This window comes from Semicossyphus pulcher, unplaced genomic scaffold (assembly GCF_022749685.1).
Source record: "Semicossyphus pulcher isolate SPU_LCO1_2020_fin unplaced genomic scaffold, fSemPul1.0.p SCAF_5, whole genome shotgun sequence".
Lineage (NCBI taxonomy): Eukaryota > Metazoa > Chordata > Actinopteri > Labriformes > Labridae > Semicossyphus > Semicossyphus pulcher.
In genome coordinates, this window is record NW_027211726.1 from 17,699,210 (window position 1) to 17,722,419 (window position 23,210).

The 23,210-nt window shown below is 42.8% G+C and overlaps 2 protein-coding genes across 3 annotated transcripts; one reads left to right on the forward strand and one right to left on the reverse strand.

Moving 5' to 3' along the window:
- The first annotated feature begins 204 nt into the window (after positions 1–204).
- Positions 205–7,701, forward strand: ccn4a (cellular communication network factor 4a). Of its 2 annotated transcripts, XM_069682037.1 has the most exons (6): positions 205–497; positions 3,109–3,397; positions 4,869–5,123; positions 5,219–5,350; positions 6,666–6,859; positions 6,941–7,701. In XM_069682037.1, exons 1-6 carry the CDS (start codon positions 450–452, stop codon positions 7,238–7,240), a joined length of 1,218 nt encoding a protein of 405 aa, XP_069538138.1. In that variant the 5' UTR covers positions 205–449; the 3' UTR covers positions 7,241–7,701. The 2 variants fall into 2 exon arrangements, with proteins under 2 accessions (XP_069538138.1, XP_069538139.1); XM_069682038.1 differs by lacking the exon at positions 5,219–5,350 and having other exon boundaries at positions 208–497.
- On the reverse strand, positions 7,685–20,295 carry ndrg1a (N-myc downstream regulated 1a). The gene is made up of 16 exons (XM_069682039.1): positions 20,175–20,295; positions 16,587–16,661; positions 15,967–16,002; positions 13,497–13,602; positions 12,739–12,859; positions 12,344–12,406; positions 12,182–12,242; positions 11,636–11,722; positions 11,453–11,509; positions 11,245–11,348; positions 11,059–11,115; positions 10,920–10,971; positions 10,450–10,497; positions 9,971–10,006; positions 9,601–9,652; positions 7,685–9,128 (listed from the first exon to the last, which is right to left on the reverse strand). The coding sequence occupies exons 2-16, from the start codon at positions 16,641–16,643 to the stop codon at positions 8,881–8,883; spliced, it is 1,185 nt and encodes a 394-aa protein (XP_069538140.1). The 5' UTR covers positions 16,644–16,661; positions 20,175–20,295; the 3' UTR covers positions 7,685–8,880.
- Between the last annotated feature and the right edge of the window lie 2,915 nt (positions 20,296–23,210).

Sequence of the window (23,210 nt, forward strand, 5' to 3'; positions counted from 1 at the left end):
CTTTTACTGAAATACATAAAACAAACATGTTTTTAAGCTAGATAGTAATAACTTGTCTCTTAATTTTAAATGAAGCTTAATTCGCGTGTCACAGGGACCTCTGCCTGGCCCTCAGTGTCCTCGGGTTTGCAGACACGCCCTAACCACCAGCGCGGATGAGGAGGAGAAGGAAGAAGGAGGAGGAGGTTTGGGTGAAAGTGGAGCGGAGGGAACGGGAAGAAACCGTCCCCTCTCTGTCAGAAGTATGCAAGGCTCGTCCTTTCAGACCTTACGTCAGCCGGGACTCTTTAACAGGCTGTCAGCCGCGGACTCCGGACAGAAACAGAGGAGGTGAGGAAGATGACGGGAACGGCACGAGGAGGATGTAGCACACCTGCGTGGAGCTGCGTGTCGAGCGTTTAACGCGGGACTCATTCCGGACTCAATGCATTGTCACTTCGTCACCAGTGATGAGTTGGCTCCTGTTGTGGATTCTAACTGCAGCCGGGATTCAACAGGTGGGATGGAGGACAGATTTTATTTTGAAAAACTCATTTCTAACGTGCAAGCGGAAGCTCACTTTTAGAACGCAGGGGAGACTTAAATATTATAATGAAGATAGGCATTTATGTTGCCGGTTAATAGTGTCAGTGTCCCTATTGCATCTTGAAAAGTTGCTATAAACGCGGACTTGTAGAACTTTCCAGTAAGTTTCTGATAGTTTTTGTTTTATTTCCCAACTGTAGTTTCACTAAAATGATTTTGGACTAGTTTATGTTTTTTAAACTTATGAATCCAAAGTGACGTCATCACAAACGTGTTTAAATGGCTTTCTTTCGTCCTGTTGTTGCCTAAAAGATATCGCCTCCTGACACCACATCCTTCCACGTATTATACTCTCACCACCGTTCCTCATAAGGTTATCTGTAGATGTGGCCCTAAAAGAACAACTAAATGCTGACTATGGAAAGTTTTCTTGACTTGAGCAGCTAAGTAGAATAGACTGACTGACCTGAACCCCATTATCGCCTCGTCAAGTATCGTCGGAGTGGTGATTAATCATCCCTCAGTGTGAGATGCAGGCAGCTGCCTCGCTTCAGCGTCTCTTTCCATCGTTTGTTGCCGTTTAGTGCCACCTTGTGGTTGTAAAGGGTACAGCGTTGTTTATGGCGTCAGTAGTGTTTCCTACAGCATATCGTCTATTTACAAAAATTATTTGTTGTCGAAACATTTTTCTATAGTTTATTCATTTTTTTGTCAGATGTACGGTCAGATTTAAAGCTGTTTAGCAACTGGAAAAGTTATACATTTTATAATAAAAATATAGTGTAAAAATCTTATACACTTTGTTATAAGGTGTCATATTACTAAATAATTCCGCATGGGATACAATAAGCATTTTAGCTGATAATGAGGTGTGTCCCGTTCTTTTAAAGGATGAACATGTTTGAAGTTGTTTAAAGCCACCTCTCAAATGACGTAAGCTTTAGAGGGACTTTAAAGGAAACAATAGATTCCCTTACAGTCTATTTGTCTATTTCCTCTCTTGGTCTTCTTTTTCAAATGTTTTCCCGCCTCCCTGAGGGATGGTTTAGTCCACGCCTGCTCTCAGATCAGATGACCTCTGATCTCAGCAGACACTGACAGGACGGGAAACGATTAAACCAGCAGGGGGAAGGAGGGTCATCATTCCTTGTCACTTTTCACAACAGAGGAAACACATGACAGATATCTGAGGTCAATCTAGGAGACGAGGATATTGAAGGGCTGTGTCAAAATTATCTAAGCCTTAAGTTATAAAATTTGAGTTTCTCAGTTTCTCTAATTAAATCAGTGCTCTCCTATTTCCTGATAATGATGAAGTAAGCAAATATGAACGATGTCAGAAAGGTAATTGCCTGGCTCTGTGTAACTTAGCCTGATAGCGTCGAGCTAAATTAACTCTCGTGAGGAATGGCTTAGTGACACGGCCGTGATTTAATCTCATTTATCTGCATTAGCTTTCGACACTGTGCACAGAGGTTATTAATACAGCCGTAATGCCATTGAAGTGCAGAGAACAAGCTCGGGGGTGTTACATAGGGTGAGGCTTGCATAAGATGATTAAGCATGTTTCCTCTCTATTAAATGCAGATTAAGTGTGCATACATGTGTGGGTGTGTACATCAGAAGCTCCACACTTGTGCACAAGTGTTCAGATAGTGCACGCTAATGGATGTTACGTTGTTGAGTGTAGAGACAAATGTGGACGTCCAATGATGCATTGTTTGTCTCCCTGTCAACAGTGTGGCAATCTTGCTGGTGTTGTCTGCAGCTTTGTACATACTGCAGCTTTGTCTTGGAGTGTTTGTTGCAGAAATCTCAGTGTCTCACACACTGACCGATAATCTTCTGGCACGTTCTCAGGCACACCCTGTTCTCAAAACAAGCAGAATTTAATTTGGCCTCTTAAAAATTCATTTTTGTTGTCATAAAAACCCCAGCTGCTGACAGTCCTGCATCCCCTGTCCAAAACTAACCTCCGACTGCTGAGCTGTTAACGTGGCTCCTGTGGCCTGTTTGAGTGAGAACATCTGCTTTAAGCTCTTTACTCGTGTTTTTACAGAGCAGCGTGTGAGAGTGAAACACTCTGAGGAGGGAGATGATGATTAACTTTCATTGGCAGGATTTTTGTTACTGTTCGGCACAGTGAGCAGCAGATTATAAACATGATGGTGGAACACTTCCAGAGTGTTAAGCACATACAAGAGTTGACATTGTTATTGATTTAATGAGATTAACTCACTGGGTGTTTCATTTATTTTTGTAGTCTTACTCTCCTTATTGCTCAGCATGACCTGACGTTAGCAGGTTGTGTATTTCAACCGTGTAGGACATGGTTAGCAAAGAGGGCAGGATGTGAAAGAATCTGGGGTAAAGGATAAAGAATATTGCCTCGCCTCAGAGGGTCAAATACCTTTCATGTAATAGAGGTTGGCATTTTGATTTTGCACAAACAGAGACACTAAAGCCTAAAAGCTGGTGTTGTATTTTCAATGTATTGCAGGTTTAGGTCCAGTTTTGTACCAAACAAAAACTGCTTTTATTTTGAAGAAAGTCTTAATTTTACTTCCACTTTCTTCTCCCCAGGCCTACTCCCAGAATTCCACTGCCATGCCCCCTGCCACAGCCGTCACCACCCCAGCTGCGGACTTCTACAACCGGACACAGTACTGCAAGTGGCCCTGCGAGTGTCCTGAGGTCCCCCCCACCTGCCCGCCGGGCATCAGCCTCCTCATGGACGGCTGCGACTGCTGCAAGGCCTGCGCCCGGCAGGTGGGCGAGGTGTGCAACGAGGCCGACACGTGCGACTACCACAAGGGACTGTACTGTGACTACAGCTCGGACAAGCCTAGGTACGAAAAAGGATTGTGTGCATGTAAGTGTCACTCTACAGTTTTCACACAGCAGGAAACATTTTGTTTAAAATCTGATGTTATATTTTACGTTGCTTCTCCACTGCCCGCTATAGTAACAAAACAGATGCCATTTGACCAGAACTTTAGAGCTTGTATTGCTGCATGCCTGATAGCAGAGGCAGCAGCCTTCATATTTTTACCTTCCCTGAGCTACAGACAGCATCAGCAGAGTTCTGTTTGTGGCTATTACTGTTAAATCTTGCAAAACTGCATCAGTTTAAATACAACAATAGTTACATATCCACACATGTTGTGTAGATCATCAGCAAACCACATATTGAAATGATGTGTTGACATGAAAAGCCTGAATTCCATACGATTTGGGGAAATAACATCCAACTCCGACGTGCACAAATTATTAATCCATCTATCCATTATCTATACCGCGTATCCTGTTCATGGTCGCAGGGGGCTGGAGCCTATCCCAGCTGTCATTGGGCGAGAGGCGGGGTACACCCTGGTGTGATCACCAGTCAATCACAGGGCTGACACACAACCTTTCACTCTCATGTTCACTCCTATACGGTCAATTTAGAGTCACCAATGAACCTAACGAGCATGTCTTTGGACTGTGGGAGGAAGCCGGAGTACCCGGAGGGAACCCACGCATGCACGGGGAGAACATGCAAACGCCACACAGAAAGGCCCACTTTGTCTGAACCTTCTAGCTGTGAGGCGACAGCACTAACCACTGCACCACCCTGCAGCCCCCAATTATTATTATATAAAACCTATTTAGTATAACCTGCCGTATCTCATTAAACATTACATTTCAGAATCAGAATCATCTTTATTGGCCAAACGTGTGCACATACAAGGAATGTTACTCTGGTTACAAGGCTCTCTGTGTGCAGACAAAAATATACAATAAGGCAATATATGTTTTACATATGTTTGTGGTGTAAGCTATAATAATGAGATGATAAGATGTGTGTTTAAATAGATCTGTTTTGTTTTTAATTAAATGCATGTTTATATGCACAGTGCCTTGCTTAGATAACCCCCTTAAACTTCCATATGGCGTCATGTGAAAACAACGACTACAACTAATCTGAAACAACAAAAATCATTCGTACATGGAATATCATATGGTTTTCAAAAATGATTTACATATTAAAATTTGGAAAGCTATTAGTGCAACCAATGGCTGACTGGGTAACTTGTGCATTGAACCGACATCTGCTTTTTGGACTGCTCTTGTTTGTGAATCAAACATAGGCCCAAAAGCCTGAATAAGTCTGCTTGATTGCAGGTTGGAACAATGTAAGATGTGGAAAGTTCCAAAGGCACTATAGAACATTTCATCATTCACAGCATCCTTAAGATTTTGTTAAGTTTACCTGTAAGAATACATAACTACAGCCTCCAGGTGAGTGCATTTGTCTTGCTCTGTCTCTATAATATGTCTGCTTGTCGTCGCTTCTCTCTCAGATATGGTGGGATCAGGCTGCGAGCACGATGGAGTGATCTACCGTAACGGGCAGAGTTTCAGGCCCAGCTGTAAATACCAGTGTGTGTGCGTGAACGGAGCCATCGGCTGCGTGTCGCTTTGCACGGAGTACCAGCCTCCGAGGGTGTGGTGCCAAACACCGCGCAGGGTCAAAGTCCGCGGACAATGCTGTGAGCAATGGATCTGTGATGAACCCAAAAGAGGGCGCAAGACGGCGCCGCGACACGCAGTAGAGGGTAGGCCGCCTTGGATACACAGTATATAGTTTAGTGGAACAGTATATTCTGTTGCTTTGAGTCTTGCAAACTCTCCTTTTTCATTTTCCCAATAGCACCGACAAATCCCCTCATTTCCTCCAAGCCGTCTGAAAGGCAACATAGTTCACGGTTGAGTCTGAAAACATCAAGGAGAACTACATCAAAGGGAATGTGTGAAGCATTGAAAAATAATGGTGGAATTCTTGGTAAAAACGCCAGGAAAACATTATCTAAAGAATCTTTTCTTTTTTAGACTCAGGAAGCTTTTTGTAGGATAGAATTTAATATACATAAGTTACTTCCAACCAAGTAATCTGATTGGACAAGAGGCATTTCATGAGTGCTTATATAGAGGATAACAGCATTTGGACATTCACTGGTGTTTTGAGTAACCTCATTGCCTAGATAAATCAACCACACATGCCACCAAAGCTATTTATCAAGCAACTTGTTAGGTGAAAAATGGAAACCTACGTGTAAATCTAAGGCCTACAGATCAGCTGTGACATGCTGATGTACACAAAGTAGCAAGAGTGCAAGAGAATGTTGACGTGTTGACTACATGTTTATGTGTTGCTTAGAAAAAATCCACTACCAATCAAGGTGTGAAACTTGCAGCTTATTACTTTTTAATATGCAGCTTATCGAACTGTTGTATATTAGCAATATCACACTGGAGGTTGTGCTGTTGTGTTGAATATCAGCACAGCTGTGGTTATCTTACGACCCATCAAAGCACTCCCTCTGTGGTGATATTGCTTTAATGTGTTTATGAGTAGATGCTGATCTCTGAACAAGTTCAGTTTAATGTTTTGTACTTGAAAAGAAAGCTTGCAAGAGAGCAGGATATGCAAAGTATTTAAAGCTACTGTGAAGAACTTGTAACACCTGTGGACTAGTTGTTATTGCTTCTAAGTCGACTGCTTGTGTCGCAGCTGCGTTTGGATCTAGTCTAAGTGTGTGGTTCTGTGAGGACAGTTTGTTATCCAGGATGATCATGGGGTTTGGGTGTGTGTGCGTCTGTGTGTGTGCAGGGACAGACCAATCCTTTCCTGTGGAAGCCCGCACTCTGTTTTTGGGTCTTGTCCAGTTTCCATTTAGTGCAGCAGAGCTATGAAGGGAATCATGTGATCTCTTTGTGTTGTGTAATGGTGCTAATCAGATCCAGATTACAGGCCAGACATAATGTAAAGATTCAGATTAAAGAAGGGGATGCGGGGGGATGTTCCTCTGCTTCTTCTTCTTAATGGTCCTCAATTAAAATGTATAAAAGGGAACAAAGGACGTCCACTTTGATCCTTTTATTTTTAGCAAGCGGATTATAGCCTGGTAATAGGTGTTATAAAACATTGTCCAATCAGGACACAGTTTGTGTCCTTCACTGAAAGACAGTATGGTAAAAATATAGCATAGCATGTGTACATAACTACATCATTTTCTGCATTTGTTTTATATTTAAATTGTACCAATATTTTGTATTAGTGGGACAACTTTTTTCTTAACCTCTCTATGTTGTCCCAGCTCCACCAGCCGAGACCAGGAGCTGGCACAAGAACTGCATTACCCAGACTACCTCATGGAGCCCCTGCTCAAAGACCTGCGACCGCGGCCTGTCCATGAGGATCTCTAACGCCAACGACCAATGTGAGCTGATCAAAGAGTCCCGCCTCTGCAACCTGCGGCCCTGCGACGTCGACATCACCAAACACATCAAGGTAGCCATTCTGTCAAAGAACAATATTAAGGTTAGAAAAGTTCCCAGAATTAACTACTTCTCTACTCTCTTCCTCCATCAGCCAGGGAAGAAATGTCTGAACATCTACAGGGAGGAGCTGCCCTCAAACCTCACCATCTCCGGCTGCACCAGCAAGAAGCAGTACCGGCCCAAATACTGCGGCGTGTGCACGGACGAGCGCTGCTGCATCCCCTACAAGTCCAAAACCATCGACGTGGACTTCGAGTGTCCGAGCGGGGCCGGGTTCACCTGGAAGATGCTGTGGGTCCAGGCCTGCTTCTGCAACCTCAGCTGCAAAAACCCCAATGACATCTTCGCCGAGCTGGAGAGCTATTATGGTTACCCAGAAGTCATGAACTAACACGCGTCGATGAGACTTTCTCCTGACCTACCTTTTTATTCTGCAATGTTTTGTATTTGTAATATGTGTGATAAGAACAAGGGATTTTCTTATTGTCTTTTCCTATTGGAAAAATGTGTAAATATAAAATGTAAATGTGTCCCCAGAATGGATTTATAACGCATGTTGTGCTTTTGACAAACATTTGAAGACCTGCTTTGCACATGTCAAAAAAAACATCATGAATGTGTGAAATATTGAAGGCTTAATTTATTTATGGAGCTTGTGCTTATGTAATAACACGTCAGCCACACATTGTCTGTCTTTAAACTCACAAGTAGATGATAACGCATTACTGTATATATTCTTCTTTACTTTGTGATACATATTAAAGAGGCAGACATGGACTCATGCCAAAGACAAAGCCTTATTTTTGGACCACATGTTTAAAAAAGCAATAAAGACACGATGAGGGAAGATCAGTTACAAGTTTTTTATTGTCGTTTTTTTAATAAATACAAACTGTTATGTCATTTTAACGCTTTTCTACAGCATTAGACGGCTGTGCATCTTTACAAAGCTGTGTGGCTGTTCTACAAAGCAAACTGTCGCTGTAGTGCAAGTAAGATACGGGAGCAGAAGGAGTCAGGTAAGTTCTACGGCTAGCTTCATGTTAGCATGTGGAGCTATCACGCCACTCGCCTGGAAACCCACAACCACATAGGAGCATCACATCTACAGAGTGAACAATTCCATGGCACGTCTTTGTTCCTTTGTGCTTGATTGCATAGAAATCATTATAAAAAAGTTTGTTTTTTTGTCTGAAGCCGTGATCCGTTAATAAAGCGTTTTGATTACAGTCTCATTGGAATGGAGTAAAAAATTAGCGTTTGATTCCTGAAAAAGTCCACCAGCGAACACATAACTGTTAGAATGACAGAGGATGTTTTGGATAACGGGCATTGGCAAAATGAAATGATATAATTTGCTGTATATACATGATATATACGCGAAGTCTTACAAGGCAAACCGCCTGTTTTATTTATTGAAGTGCCTCCCCATCATCTCTCCACGACTACAAATCTGCTCCTACGTACAAACGACAAAACTTCAAACATGGAAAATAAAGAGTAAAATGATCAAAAAATTACAGTCAGAACAGGAAACAGTCATTTACAGTCAGGTACATTTTGAGAAAGCTGTGTCAATGTGGTAAAAATGGATACAAACAGGATGAGGGAACACAGGAATGGAAATTAAAACACTTTTTTTTATACGTATGAGAGATTATGAGAGATAAATGTACAAGCTGGTGTTCTTGAGCCACAGCTTCCTCCGACATTCTCTGCTTCGGTGTTCCCGGATGCTGCGCTGCCCCTAAAGACACACTCGCCTGACCGAGAAGATCAGGAGCAATTTCCTGTTCAGAGATATGTTTGAGTCCCTCATGACAAATGGAGCGTCTCAGCTGCACTGAATAACCTGCAGGTGAGAGTCCATGTGCGTTATTACAACCCCAGGTTTGCTATCTTAGTGTCCCTCTACACGTTGGTGTGTGTGCGTAGGAATGTGTGTGTTTCTGGGTGTCAGTTAGAGGCAGCGCAGCACAAACCGAAGGGACCTGGAGAGGGTAACAGGTGTCTGGAGAGTCGAGGTTTGACTTAGCAGGACACTTCGGTGGACTTGGGCACGGCTTGGTCCACGTTGCCGTCCATAGAGCCTTCCGTGTGCGAGCGGGCGCGCTGGTTCTCGGCCGTGTGGCTGCGGCTGCGGCTGCCCTCGTTGGTATGCGAGCGGGAGCGGTTGCCCTCGCTGGTGTGGGAGCGCGAGCGGTTGCCTTCGAAGGAGGTGACGCTGGAGCCGGAGGCGGTGCGGGAGCGGACCAGGCGGGTCATGCTGGCAGAGGGCACTGAAGAGAAAGAAGACGCAGTTAGTAAATGTACTTACTGATTATTTACACCACTTCATACAGCTGAGAGATAACGTTACTTTTAAGTGGAGGATGCAGTTTTGAATGTAACTTCTACTGTTTTTTAATATGTAAAGAACACTGAACACTGTTCCCTCACACTCTGTACTTTTGTAGTACAACAACCATCTGGAGTCGACCTTAGTCTGAGTTCAAGTTACACCCCATTGAGCTCATGGGTCATTTATTAACCAACACCAGAGGGGGCGAAAAGGAGAACATGAGGCTGAAGATCTTCATCTCACCACAAGGTGGCAGAAAATGCATTTTTTTTAAGTGTCAACTCAGCAAACACACATGGCATCATCATTTTAAGAACATGACTGTCTTTTTAAATATGTTTTGGTTGCATCGAATTAAACCAGAACAGTCCTGAGAAGTGCATTTCAATCATGATCTCTTGAGTACTTACTGTATCCCATGCCCTGGATGAAGTACTTGAAAGCTTCTGTCAGTTTTCCAGGCTGCAGAGAAAGAAAAAAACAAAAAAAAGAAGGGTGTTTGTAAGTCCTCTTGTCATTAATTATTACACTTGTTTACACAACACTGTCAGACTCGATTTGTCATCCAGCAGATTACTGCTCAGGCTCTGAGATCTGACAGCTGCTGCGAGCAGGTGCTGCGCAGTGACGAGGATTACAACCTGACAACTGTGCTTCATGTCTGCTGCTTGCTAATGCTCTTAAGTACAACCTTCTTATGCCATCCAGCCGTCCACCTGATTATCAAGCCCTGCCCGGTGTTTTCTACAGTATAAACAGTGTCAGCACACACATACACACCTGGTCAACCTGCGGCATGCCTCCACAGTCAGCCATCTGCAGAGAGGAGGAAAAACACAGAAGAGGTTATTAGCATTTAGCATGTTAGCGCTTTTACATTCGCACAGAAGTGGACACATGCCATTAAACTCACTACGCCCCATTTGAACACCTTGTACCTGCGACCTCCAATTAGTGTTCCTCCAGACCCTGAACATTTAACCCTGATAAATGGCACCTAATTTAGCTCTAACACCTCTCTGGTTTCAGGTTGGGATCATAAAAAGTTGCCACAGGTGAAAAAATAAAGTAGGTCAGCCGCAGCCGATGGCAGAGGCAACATGCATACGCACGGACGCATCCAGCTTTCCAAACAGCTAGTTAATATGTCACCAGGTAAATGCTGAGTGACTGGAATCTTATCGGCCGCTGCTTTTCCATCAAAGCTATTATAATCTGTGTGAGGATGAGGGGCAGGAGGGGGAGGGGAAGGTCTTTACCTTCAGCAGGGTGGTCTTTGTTGGGTCCAGCTTGGTGTTGCACTCAACCTGTGGATACACATAAGAATCATAAGAGTCAAAACACAAGAATATATCCTGACCTTATTAAATAAGACATTTAAAATGTGATATTTTAATGAAATTTAATTTCTAAATGCATCACTTTTGATTCGGCTATTGCTAATAAATGCTAACAGATTTGCTGGGGGATTAGCGACACCTCTGAAGTGAAACAGTTACAGATTAAAACTGCCCTGCGTCACTTGATTTCTGTTCCCAACTTTGTTCTTGCCTCGACCATGTTCAGCAGTTGTCCCTAAGCGTTTAATCTTGCATATCTTTTGGGCTTAAGCAGTTGACTCAAGCCAATGGAAAACACGTTTAGCACATGTTAACTGGGCTAACTGTGGTGGGAAGTGTAATCATTAGCATCAAAGCCCTGTTAATGTGAAGACTGCGCCTGAACTCACCACAGCCTCCACGGCAGGAGAGCTGTCGCCGACCACCAGCAGAGAAGGGCACCTGGAGAGAGGGATTACAAATTAGCCAGGGGGAAATATTTATTTTAATATGACATTTTGTGTGTTGTGATGTTTGATTGGTGCGTACTTGAGGGTTCTGTTGTTGCTTCCAGGGACCGGCCTCTCAATTTCCAGATCCCGCCGACTGCGGAGAGACAGAAGCGTTAAACACATTCAGATACAACGTGTTGCATTTAAAGTTGTACTTTACTTAAGTGAAGTTTTGGCTGCCTGGTTAAAAATCCTCTAACTGTAAAAGCAGAGTTTGACCGACCTTTCGTAGGACTTGACAAAGAGGTGCAGGTTGAACTGGTTCATGTCGTTGAGGATGTGGTGGCGGTAAGTTCCGATCAGGTCCTGGTTGTTGTGGATCTCCTCCTGTGGGCACCAAACACAAGATGTTTATAAATCACTGAGAAGAAGACCCTACAACAGCTAGTTAACAACATGCTAGTATCAGTGTAATAACTCTGAGTGTGTACCTTTCCAAAGAGGTGGGTGATGATCAAGTCAGGAATGGCATGAGTCCATCCGCTGATCTGAAAGTAGGAATAGAAACTACATTTGTATGTGGCAGGCAAATATTCTCAGTTTCCATTTAGCTTCTTAGACATCTAAAGATTAATTCTGTGTGTATGTGTGTGTGAGCTTTAAATGTGTGTTACCTTGTGTGCAGCCCAGTCCATCCATCCCTCAGCACACGGGTTGATGTTGATGAGCAGCAGCCCCTCAACCATGTTCGGGTAGTCCAGCTAAAACACACAACATGAAATATATTCATGTTAGACACAATGAGTAACTAAAGATTTCAGCTGTTTCATGAATAATTTATGCGGTTTTTTATGATTTAATTTCAGTTTAAATCTGTCTTTAACTGACTGTTATCTCTGCTTATTTGGGCCAAGACACACTTCTAATATCAAATCATCTCGACTGGTTAAATGCATTTTAATTAAACTACAAAGAGCGCTGCAGCAAGGAGTTAACAGATGTATCTCAGTCAGCCTTGTGTCAACACAGTGAGGCTTCCTACCGAGCACAGTGTTAGTGTTGAGCTGATCTGGAACATTCCTGAGACTTTCACGGCTCAGCAGGCTCAAGCAATAAGCAGCGATTTATTGCCAAAAACAGCAATAAGAAGAAACACTTCTGCTAATCCTTCAATGATTAAAACTTATAATTATTAATCCTGAGTGAGAGCGGAGACTTACAGCAAATCTGGTCAGAATGTAGGCCCCGGCTCCGGTACCCATTCCAATAACACTCTTCAGCCTGCGGACGCACAAACACGGATACTGTTAGAACAACGTGTGAAAAAGACTCGTGGGTTTGTGTGGGAAGAGTCGGGGGGGGAAAACTGCAGCTTAACTTACCCAAAGTGCTTCAACACCTGTGGGAGAGTCTCAGAAACCTGGTCCATTGAGGGGTACTCGTATCTAGGACAAAAAAAACCCATATTGTTGCAAACCTGTATTTCACAATAACCGCTATCTAATCATTGACTTTATTGCCTGTGATAACCACGTATGTTTCACTATCATGTTCAGCTCAGGTAGCGTTCACATGAGGCAAAGTCCCTCCATCAAAGCACACAGATTAGCCTGAACAAGATAAACACCTTCCCTACAGCACACTTGTCAAATTAGGTCGCCTTAAGTACATCCGCAGTGATCTACCTGAACAGTCAAAGGTCACAGACTGCCTGACATACATTTAAGTGTGTGTGTGGGGTTATTTTTTACTGTGTGTTTGTGTGTGTCTGGCTCACCCAGTGGAAAAGGTGTTAGCTCCCTCATGCTGCCCGGGGGCGTCGACGTGACACACGGCAAAGTGCTGCATGATCTCGGACATGTCCTCATGACTGAAGAGCGTGTCCCAGCAGGTTTTGTCTGGTGGAGGAGGTGGAGGTGGGTGAGTGATTCTTGGCAGATAAGCAGGAATAAGGCCTAAACCTGAGTGTGAGCCTGGCAGGGGCTGTTTTTGTAGGCGCGGGGCTTCAGCATCTCACAAGATTCAACACTGAAAAATGTGTCAGTACGCTCTGATGGGTTTAGTTACTATGATTTCCTATGTCAGGAATGTAAATGTGTTTTAATTTTAATTCTAGAGGGGATTGAGTTGTTTTAATAAAGTAAAATGTTGTGAAATGTTTGCTTTGCATGTCTGTGCTTAAAAACAGACAAAACCAATAATTGGGCCGACTGACAAACTAATTAACTGATATTAGCTCGTAATGGCTGCGTCAATTAGAGGAAATCATTATTATTATTTTATCAAATCATTTTAGACTTTTTTTCATATCAATACATTTTTAGAAATTATTTAAGGGCCGGATTAAAGTCATTAACAGGCCTGATTTGGCCCACAAGCCACCACCTGCCTGTCCTGCTGTAATGTAATCGTTTTAAAGTTATCTTAGGGAACCTAATGTGATGCCACATGGTTCACTAATTCAAAACAACTAAGGCTTTCGCCACAACAACAGATGTTTCACCGATGTAGAGCTGAATAAGGAGGCAGGCTTACGGTTCAGTCCAATGTCATGGTAGGTGAGGATCACTGGTCTGTCGCCCTTGGGAACCCCCTTCATCGTACAGTGGACTCTCCCATAAGGAGTCTCCACATCGTGCTCCTATGGAGGCAGAAAGAGACAATTTACAGTTGTTCAGAGTAAAATATAAAGCTTAAAAAGGTGAACATGTTTGCACTATATCCAGCAATAGAGTGATATGTCAGACCTGAATGCATTTTCCACAACACCATCAATTTAAATGCTTCCGTTTAACATGATTTGCAGTCTGAAATGTAGCATTTACATTCACATAGCCTCATGTAATCCTCTCAACACAGTTACATTTAAAGTTTCTCTTTCAATTCAAATGTCAAAGCATTTAAAGGACATCCACTTAGCCATATACTACTCTATAAACTACCCCCCATCTAGTGTCAACATCTCTTGAACAACTCGGACAAAAGCTGCAGTCCAACACGGAGAATAATCCAACAAATCCACCAGAAACTCAGCACAAACTTTTACACAAAGTCTACTCACGCTGACTTCAATCTCAGCAACAATCATCTCCACATCAGAATCTTCCAGAACCATTTTTGCAGGAGACGAGTTCGACGTCGCTCGCTACTGAAAAAGCCTAGTCGCAGTAGCTCCCTGTGCTATAAATCCAAATGTTGGTAAGCCTCTGAAATTGTTTAGCACTGCTCTGAGAGCTCAGTTTTATACCCCCACTGCTTACCAGTTGCCCTAAGCCCTTGGCCTCCCATGGTGCCTTGCAGGCTGGTCAAAACAAGCTAACTCTAGATGAAGCGATCCCTAAATTGGATCAGCCAATGTCAGACAGAGGGCCATTGGCTCCTGAGTAGTTGACATGAGTAAGGATGAGTGCGTTATCAATGGGGAAACATGCGGGATGAATGGGGGAGGGGAAGACAGTGCTTATTATTCAACAGTATTTTATGAGAACATTTAAAACTCTCATTTTTGTTTGAACACTGTAAACTGTTTATCATGAATGTCACCTTTCAAAACAAGGTCAGTGACCCTTTTCTAAAAATACTCTGTACACAGATGGTCACTGACTGAATTAATTGGCCTTAATAACCTGAAACAACACAGAAAGTGTATTTCAAAATAAAAGCCTAGACACTGAATTATATTGAAAAAAATATTTATTTTAAATAAAGTTGTTTGCAATTATAAATATTGGCCAGAATGCATAATGTACTTTTTTAAAGTGGAAGCTGTTTCGTGTATATATCTGAATAATTATATTACAAAATGAGACACATAAACTGAAATGCAACTTCCTGTTTGAATACAGTACAAATGCTAGTATACACTAGAGTACAGTATATTTTTATTACCCAACTGACTCTTGAAATCAAACTGTTTGTGTGTCAATCAAATCAAAACAAGCTAAAACCTGCCCGATAGTGACCTGACCTGTAGGTCGTGACCTATTGGGTGGTTTTCAGACTGGTTTTAGGCTGCATTAGATCTGCTCTGTAGGAACATCCAGTGAGGGATGTAACCTATTTACTGTACGTAATGTACACTCCCAACCACCGAGGCTTCCTGTCACTCCTCCCACTCTCCGCCTCCACAGGACATACAACAACCATGTGGGCTACACAGTGAGATAATCCTGCTTTGTGACGCTTGTTTGTGTGTGAATGTGCACTTAGACTTCCTCATGCTTATGCATGTGTGAAACTCACAGGGGGGAAAATAGAGATTCATTTTTTCAATCAATCAATGTTCGCATTTAACACATAATATCAGGAACCGTAGCTAATCTTATGTTGCTAATTGTTGTAAGCTTAGCTGCCACAGCGATGTCTGTCACTTGTCCTGGATCTGTCAGGTCACCTAACCTGGCAGAGTGACATCAAAGTAAGTCAGCAGAGATTTAGGGCCAAATAAGCGCTTTGATGGGACTGAGTCAGCTTGATGAAAGAACGGGACAGACGTAGCACACTTTGACCTCAAAGAAGGGAGCCATTACTGTACGTTTGAGGAAAAGGTCAATACATTTGAGGAGGGGAGATAATATGTCTTTCATACTGACGCTGTCCCTTTAAGATAACCTCCCCCTACCTGGAACCTGGACTGGGAGAGTCTGGGCGCTGTCCAAGGTGCTGACAGGCCCCCAGACTCAATAGCTTGTGTGTGCGCGTCAGTGTGCTGGAGAGGGAAGTGAAAGGCCTGACGTACTGTGGATGTCTTTTCTTATGAAACCTCTCTAACGTGTGTTTCATCCCTTTCAGCAGCGGACTAAGTTAGAGTCCCAATTAGTCTTAATAAAATTAAGGCGGATGAAAGGCTCACTTAAATAGATGAGCCACTGCAACAGCTATGTTAATGAGAGGTAGATAATTTTATCAACCACTAGATTGAATAGACAAGCTGAAATAATACAATACAGTATAAGACAATAAATCTGGTATTTCAGGCTTATATTTCTTGTGTCTGTGAACGTACCTTGATAACGAGCTGTTGCACAGCCTCTCTCAGGCCCTGCAAGGAAATAACAGAAAATATTACACTAATGCAATTACATTGTAACATGCTATAGTCCAATATCCTGAGCACTTCATGTCTGTGAGGGTATTCTCACATGCATATGACCTGTGTCGCATGAGTGTAGTATTAGCTACAGAGGACAGATGATCAATGATTGAGCTGCGTTCTTTGTAGAACGCTGTGTTATTGGGGCGTGGCATTCGAGCAAAGGTCGCCTTCAAAAGTTGTGGCGCACAGAAAACATCACACAAACATACTTAGGTCCACTAACTTAAGTGAATCCTAATCCTGAGAGCATAAAACACATATTTTTTTACTGTTTATGAAGAGATAATGCTTTCAATCCAATTCATTTGTCCCTTTATTAATTAGTGTAATGTTTAACGACTGTGCGCATCTAGATCCGATCTTCTCTGCAGCAGTTGGATTCAACCCCACATGGACTAAAAAACCACAGAAGCAGCTTTTCAGGTATACATCACACAAAGCTGAGTGATTCATTACTCAAGCATGTCTAAACACATCTCTGACAACTCTTTTCAAACACTATTTGACTTGGCTCGGCGCAGGATACATACCGGGAGTTCCTTGTCGACCAGCAGGGGTTTGGACTCAACAACCTGGATGTTGTCCATTTCAAAGAGCTGCAGAGCCTGAAGGTCAGAGAGAGAGAGCAGAGAAGTTAGCGTGTGCAAAATAAAAGACACTTCCTTGTGTGTTGTTTTTAATGATCTTTTAAGAGGTGTGGCAAGCTTTGGTGGGCTAAAGGAAGCTAACAGGCGGATGATAAAATGACAGATGGTTTGGACGCTGAGGCGGGCGTGTGTCTTATCAAAAGGCCAATAAAAAGACACCTGAACTTCAGACCTGATTACACTTGTGTACACACACCCAGGTTTACCGACACGGGAACATGCAGAGACTGGCGCTGCAATCTGCTCTAACATGCGACCACATAATGGGCCACACCTGACTGTGAGCCGCCAACTACCTGAGAGGATTTTCTGAAAACTAAAGCAACCCCTCCCTGGTAATAGTTTCGACAGTGGGAACAAACATTTCCTTGGAGAAAGAACAGCGAAGAATGATGGGAGGGAGAGACAAACAGAAAGAGGCTGAAAAAAGGCAGCGAGGGAAATAAAGAAAGGAAAAGGGGGCGAGTGTGAGGAGAAGCCAGGCGATCATGCTGCTGTGGTTGAGGTTGCAGCTCTGCATGCAAATCAAATTAGCCAGTGTAGAGGGCTCTTTGTCCACTTGCGCCGGTGGATCCTGAGAGCTGGCCTCCACTGACCCAGAGACAGGAAGCAACGGACACCCTGGTTCCCATCGATACATCCCAGCCTCTTTTCATGCCTCTGCTTGTTTTCTAGCCCTCTCGTTTTTTTCTCTCTGTTTGTCTTGGTTTCCGCTCGGTTGCAGTCCCTATGTTTGCTGTTTCCAGACTCCTTCCATCTGTTTTGTGCTCTCTCTGTCTTTGTGTGTGTCTAAAACAGTGAATCAACATCAACAGGACTGCACAAAGTGGCCGTCTTAGAGTGAGATCGTTTTAAAAAAGGGAAGTGATTCATCATATTTCAAACAAGTATATGATGGTTGTCCGGCAGAATACGCCCTGGACACACACAAGCGCACACACATGCTACTCAGACAGGGAGAACACAGAGAGGACCGGAGCCAGCTGGATCTCACAATAGGACAGAGGAAGAGGAGTATCAAACAACAGGTTCATTTTTCTGCAGAGGCCTCCCAAAAACATGGCCGCCTTCGCACTGGAGGAGCTTTGTTGAGGAGGGCAAGAAAACAGCCCCCGTCCAGATTCCAGAGACATGACAGAGAAGTTCACACAATGTTGAAAAATGAAATGACAAGGGAATGGGAAAAACAGCTCATGCATGAATATGGGGGGAATCCTCTAAGCCTATTTTCACATCTATTTGCAAACACGGCTACGAAAAGCTCCCAGAGAGCTTATTAGCTAGGAAACAAGACTGCAGATTTCCTCTGTTCTTGGCCACCGTCGCCACCTGTTAGCCGGTTAGCATGCTGGCAGCGGGGAGGGAGAGCCTGGCTGAGATAACTAGGTCACCTGCTGTTTACATCAGTGTGTGCCTCCAACTGGTCCCCTTGCTGAGCTAATGTTTCACCTGGCCAAAGAGGAGATAGAGGGGGGGTAGTTAGTTTAACCCTACAGGAGTCAGTCCCAGGCAATGAGATATGGGTGCTGCTTTCTTGACCTTTGTGACGCAACGATTTGTCACATGTATCCCGTAGATGTAGAGACGTGTAAAAATCGAATGGTCTACATGGAAAACATTGCTACGGCTATAAAATTAAACATAAAAAAGGTAGTTTAAAGTGAAGAGTGAAACTAAGAAGATGCTGAGCAAACTTTAAAAATGATTCATAAAAATGGACGTGATGTTTTTGCGGCGCATCTTTTCTCACAGGGATTTTCTGTCGCGGCTGCAGCAGGGGGGCTTTCTTTAACCTGGCGCCGCTCCAAACTGGCTGCGTGTCATTGGCAACAGTCAAATGTTGTCTTTAACCAAGTCAAACCAGTTCCTGCATGCTTATTCCCTTTTGAAACTTGTGTGTGGTTTTTTTTTTTTTTTACAAAGACAATGTGATACTGTGGGGAAGAAAACAAACTATTCAGTGAGACAGCTTTGTGCTGGCAGAAGTGATACTGCGTTATGCAATCATGGACAGGAAACAGATGGAGGATATAGGCTCAGATGATCCAAAATGTAGAATATAAACTCCATGCTTAATAGTGAAATACTGGCCGAGATTGTTCCAATATCTTTGATACAAGATGTAGAATAATTTGTTTACTGACAGTCCCATGACAGCACACAGTGTAACACAGCATTTACATGCCTATTTACTTTGCTCTGTCGACCGTTGGGGTGAGGTTGAGGTTTTTTGTGTTGTTTCCTAAAAAGCAGATTTCAGTGGTCAGAGCTTAAGAGGGAAAACAACAACAACAACAACACAGATACAGGCCAACATTTCTCCCAAGTAAATCCAGAGATACGACAAACTATTTTAAGCCAGAACATCCAAGTTGCAAAACAACCCATGCTCAAACTCTTTCTCTGCCCGCTGAGAGACCTAAACATATGGACTGATTAGATTTGGACTGCCAGTCTCGATTTTTAGGGAGAATCAAGGCCAGGACATCCTTCCTGCGCAGCCTCCATATAGCTTTAAATCCACGAGCGCCCATCTGCAGAAACAATGATTGCTTCCCTAATCTTTGGGAACTCACTTAATCTGTCAAATCCCTGGTTCTGAAATATCAGCGGCAGCAGGCCTGCTGGACTAAGCTGACAAAGACCTACATTTTCAGATTGTAAGAGATATCAAAATGTGGGTGCTACAGTAAAGTGATGGGTGGGTGGGGGTGGGGGGGGCAATAATCACAAACAGCACTACTAGCTCAAGCAGCTGCTGATGTTTACGATGAGATGGATCCATTACATCGGATTCATAAACATTAGAATTAGCTGGAAAACTATAAACAAAGGTGGAAAACAGGGCAGGATGCAGTTTTACTTTGACAGCTAACAAAGCAGGATGTGCTATATGATGGAGGACTGCAATGCCTTCAGTAAATAAACTACATTTTTCATATACATACATTACATACACATACATAAATTTAGCTATAATAAAGTCACCCTCCTCTCCCGCCTCCTGTGTGTGTGTGTGTGTGTGTGTGTGTGTTTCCTGTCAGTGTCAAGTGTGAAAAGCATGTTGATCTAAGATCAGGTTACCCCACCTGTTTACATGCTGCTACTTACATGTTATACATCTTAGAAAGTACCGGTATGTAAAAAAAAAAAAAAAAATGGAAGGAAGGAAACTCCCTCAGAAACAGAAACTTTAATTGCAATAACTTTTTTGTATTTCGTTAATATGCAAAAACATTCTGAAACATGTGTGACATGTTTTACTTTGTTAGTGTTTTCTATTATTTTTGGTCGAAAAAATAGAGATATCACCTAAAAACGTCTCTTTTTTTAACTCTATTTTTTTTTTGCGGTGTGACACTGCCAAACAGGAATAACAGCGTGCTCAGACATGCAGGTACACTAGCTAACAACTGTACGCACCCAATTCCTTGTGTAGCAATAAAGAAAGTATTTAACGCAGAAACCTACCTTTTGGTTTAATTTCTGATTGTCCTGAGATGAAAACTCCCAAAAAAATGTCCACAAAACTTTTCCTCTCTCTCTTTTCAAACAGAGCACTATGTTGCAGTGACAGAAGCGTCGCTTTGTTTATAACGTGCAGCACAAGGCGGATGTATGAGGGAATTTTATAAAGACTGGGGGGGCGTGCGGCCCGGCCCACTTTCCCCGCCGCTCTCTCTATTGGGCAACAGCAGCTGTGGCGGAGTGATAGCACAGCTTGACTCTTTCCAGCGGTTGCGTGTTGAGGAAGCTGGTGACAGCCCTTCATGGGTTAAAAGCTCGGGAAAAATAGATCAGAAATACTCTTAAAGTATTTCTAAACTGCCTGTGATACTTAACTGTATATTATCGTAACTTTTATTGCTTTTTATGCCCTGTATTGCTCTTTTACGGACTAACTTTTACTTTTCTTTTCTAGCCATCATGGGGTGTGGTAGCTCTGTTGTCTGTCCTTGGGTGCTGACTAAACAGTTAGCTAGAAGTAAGATGTATCAAATTTCCTTATTTTGTAACCGCCCGTTGTGTGGCTGCTGGTGTGACACTCGATAGTTTACTCTCATGGTTAGGTGGTAGTTACTTAGGTATAACAGAGCTCCTGCTGCCCATTATGGAGTGATAGGGTGTGGAGAGCAATCTTGGCTATGCTGTTTGTTTTCTGTACCTTAGGTCTACTGAAAACTATAATTTATCCCACTCTAAAATCCCTTGCAGTCCCAACAGCTGACTTTTTAAAGATATGTTTGAGTCATTGTCAGCGGACTGTATGCAGCGGAGAGGCCAGGAATGCAGCCAGGCCCACAGCCTTGATTTGAGGCCAAGAAGAGATAAGTCTGTACAAAGGGAAGCCCTTCCCTCTCTTTCGATCGCCGCTTTTCCTTGATAGCCCACTGCTATTGTCTAATCAGAGTTAGCTTGTCCTAGAGAAGCAATAATCAATACCACAGCGGAGGAGGATTGCTGTACAGATGTTTCTTTGAGCGGGAAAGCATGTGAGAAATTAGCTGACAACAATCCCCTCTACAAGTGACTTCAAATGGATAGCTAATCTGGAGTAACGCCCGTGCTGAATGGCCTCTTTGTAGTTTGGCACCATTTAACAGCACACAGCAGATGTAATCTGAGTGCTGGCTTTTGATTATATAAATGCAGGCCTCAGTATGATCTAAGCATATCCTCCAGATCCATTTGTTTCACTTATGAAGCACAGATACAGTGCTGGACTGCACATGGAAAATTACCACACCTGCAAGAGTCTGACTGTTACACTGTGAATCTGCCAATAAGTGCTAGTATTGGCAATGAGTGTGTGAAAGGTCCTTGTTAAGACACAATAGGCGCACTGTGGGCTTGTAATGTGAGGCCCTCGATAGGAACACATCGGACAATAGGCGCATTGGTCAGGAAAAATATAACCACTATGCAAATTTCAGGTCAGTCACATGGGGAGCAACACAGAAGTCAGAAGTCAAACACAAATATTCTAACAGCTCTGGACATTAATAAAGGCAATCACATGGGGAGCATCAGTGTGTGTGAGATCCATACACATCCAGCTTTCATTGTGAAACAAAGATTGCATTTGCGAGCCTGCCAACGGCATGAGATTTAGTGCAGCATATGTGGGTCGCAGATATCTCCATGCTTGATAAAACTGTTGGACTTTCTCCTGGCTGATTGCAGAGTTTGTGGGAGCTGGACGAGGCATACAAGGCCAGAGATCCTCGAGGTCAGAGGGTTTGGGCATATCGATTATGGCTTATTGTGTTCTATTTTAATCTTCTGAAGCACCTTAATGACTTCAATTATTTTTTAAAGGTGCTATACGAATAAAATTGTTTGTATTACCTCTGCCAAGGAGGTCAGATCTTTGGTGTCGTTTCTTCAACAGAAAAACTATGAAAAACATGAAACTACGTGGAAGGATGTAGTATGGGCCAGGGACTGATACATACACACATTTATTTACCCTTTCTATCTCCACTAAGTATATCTTGTTGACTAAAAGATGTTATATTCCTGAGTGGCAACATATAAATCCTTTAAGCTTAATTCTTTAAGGACTCAAAAAGAAGAAAGAAAGAAAATGCAGTAGAGTGAGGAGGAGGCCGATGCTGCCTATGCACAATAATATCTGGTACTGCATTTAAATTTAAAGTAATTCATAAACAGAAAGACTAAAACAGTGTCATACTGTTCAACCTTTGAATACTGAAATCTTGAAGAAACATTGGACTATTAGACAATGTACTCTTTATGGGTACATCCAGTTGTAGTACAATCTGAAACTGTTTCCTGCCCTCTTTATCATGTCTCTACTGTATGCCGGTCAGAGGTCACTCAGTTGAAACTTGTTCAATCTATAAGTTCATGACCAGGCTGCACTACTCAAACAGCAGTTAATAACAGACAGAATATGTAGCACTGAAGTCAAAGCTCATCCATACCACTGACTACCGTCAAAAAAAATCAATTTACATCGACATGATATGATTATTATTTCCTGACAGCTTCTTGTTTCTCATCTTCATTCACTACATGCCCATCCCAGAGTGTCTCCGTGCGTGGGGCCCTCCTCTGAGGCGGATTCAACAAGTTATTACAAACACAGTGATGCAACAGGTTGTAACAGGAATGTGTGAATCAGACACACATGACATGAGATGTGTTTCAGGTCACGTAGTGAAAAGTGATGTAAAGACATGTAAATTTGTGACCACCGCAGAAAGGTATGACTGTGTTTTTCAGTGGAAAGTAAGGCAGCCTCTATGTTGAGTCATTGTCTGTTGACCTTTTACATCCTAACACTCTTTGTTAAATTAACAAAGTAGAAAAACTACCTTCCAAGGTCCCAGATGAATCATTACAGGCATTCTTTACCCTTTTTTTTCGTCGTTAGATACCAGTCTTTGTCTGTTAAATATGAAGCTACAGCAAGCACCTGGTTAGCTTAGCTTAATATAAGTAGGCTACTGGAAACAGAGGAAAACAGCTAGCTTGGCTCTT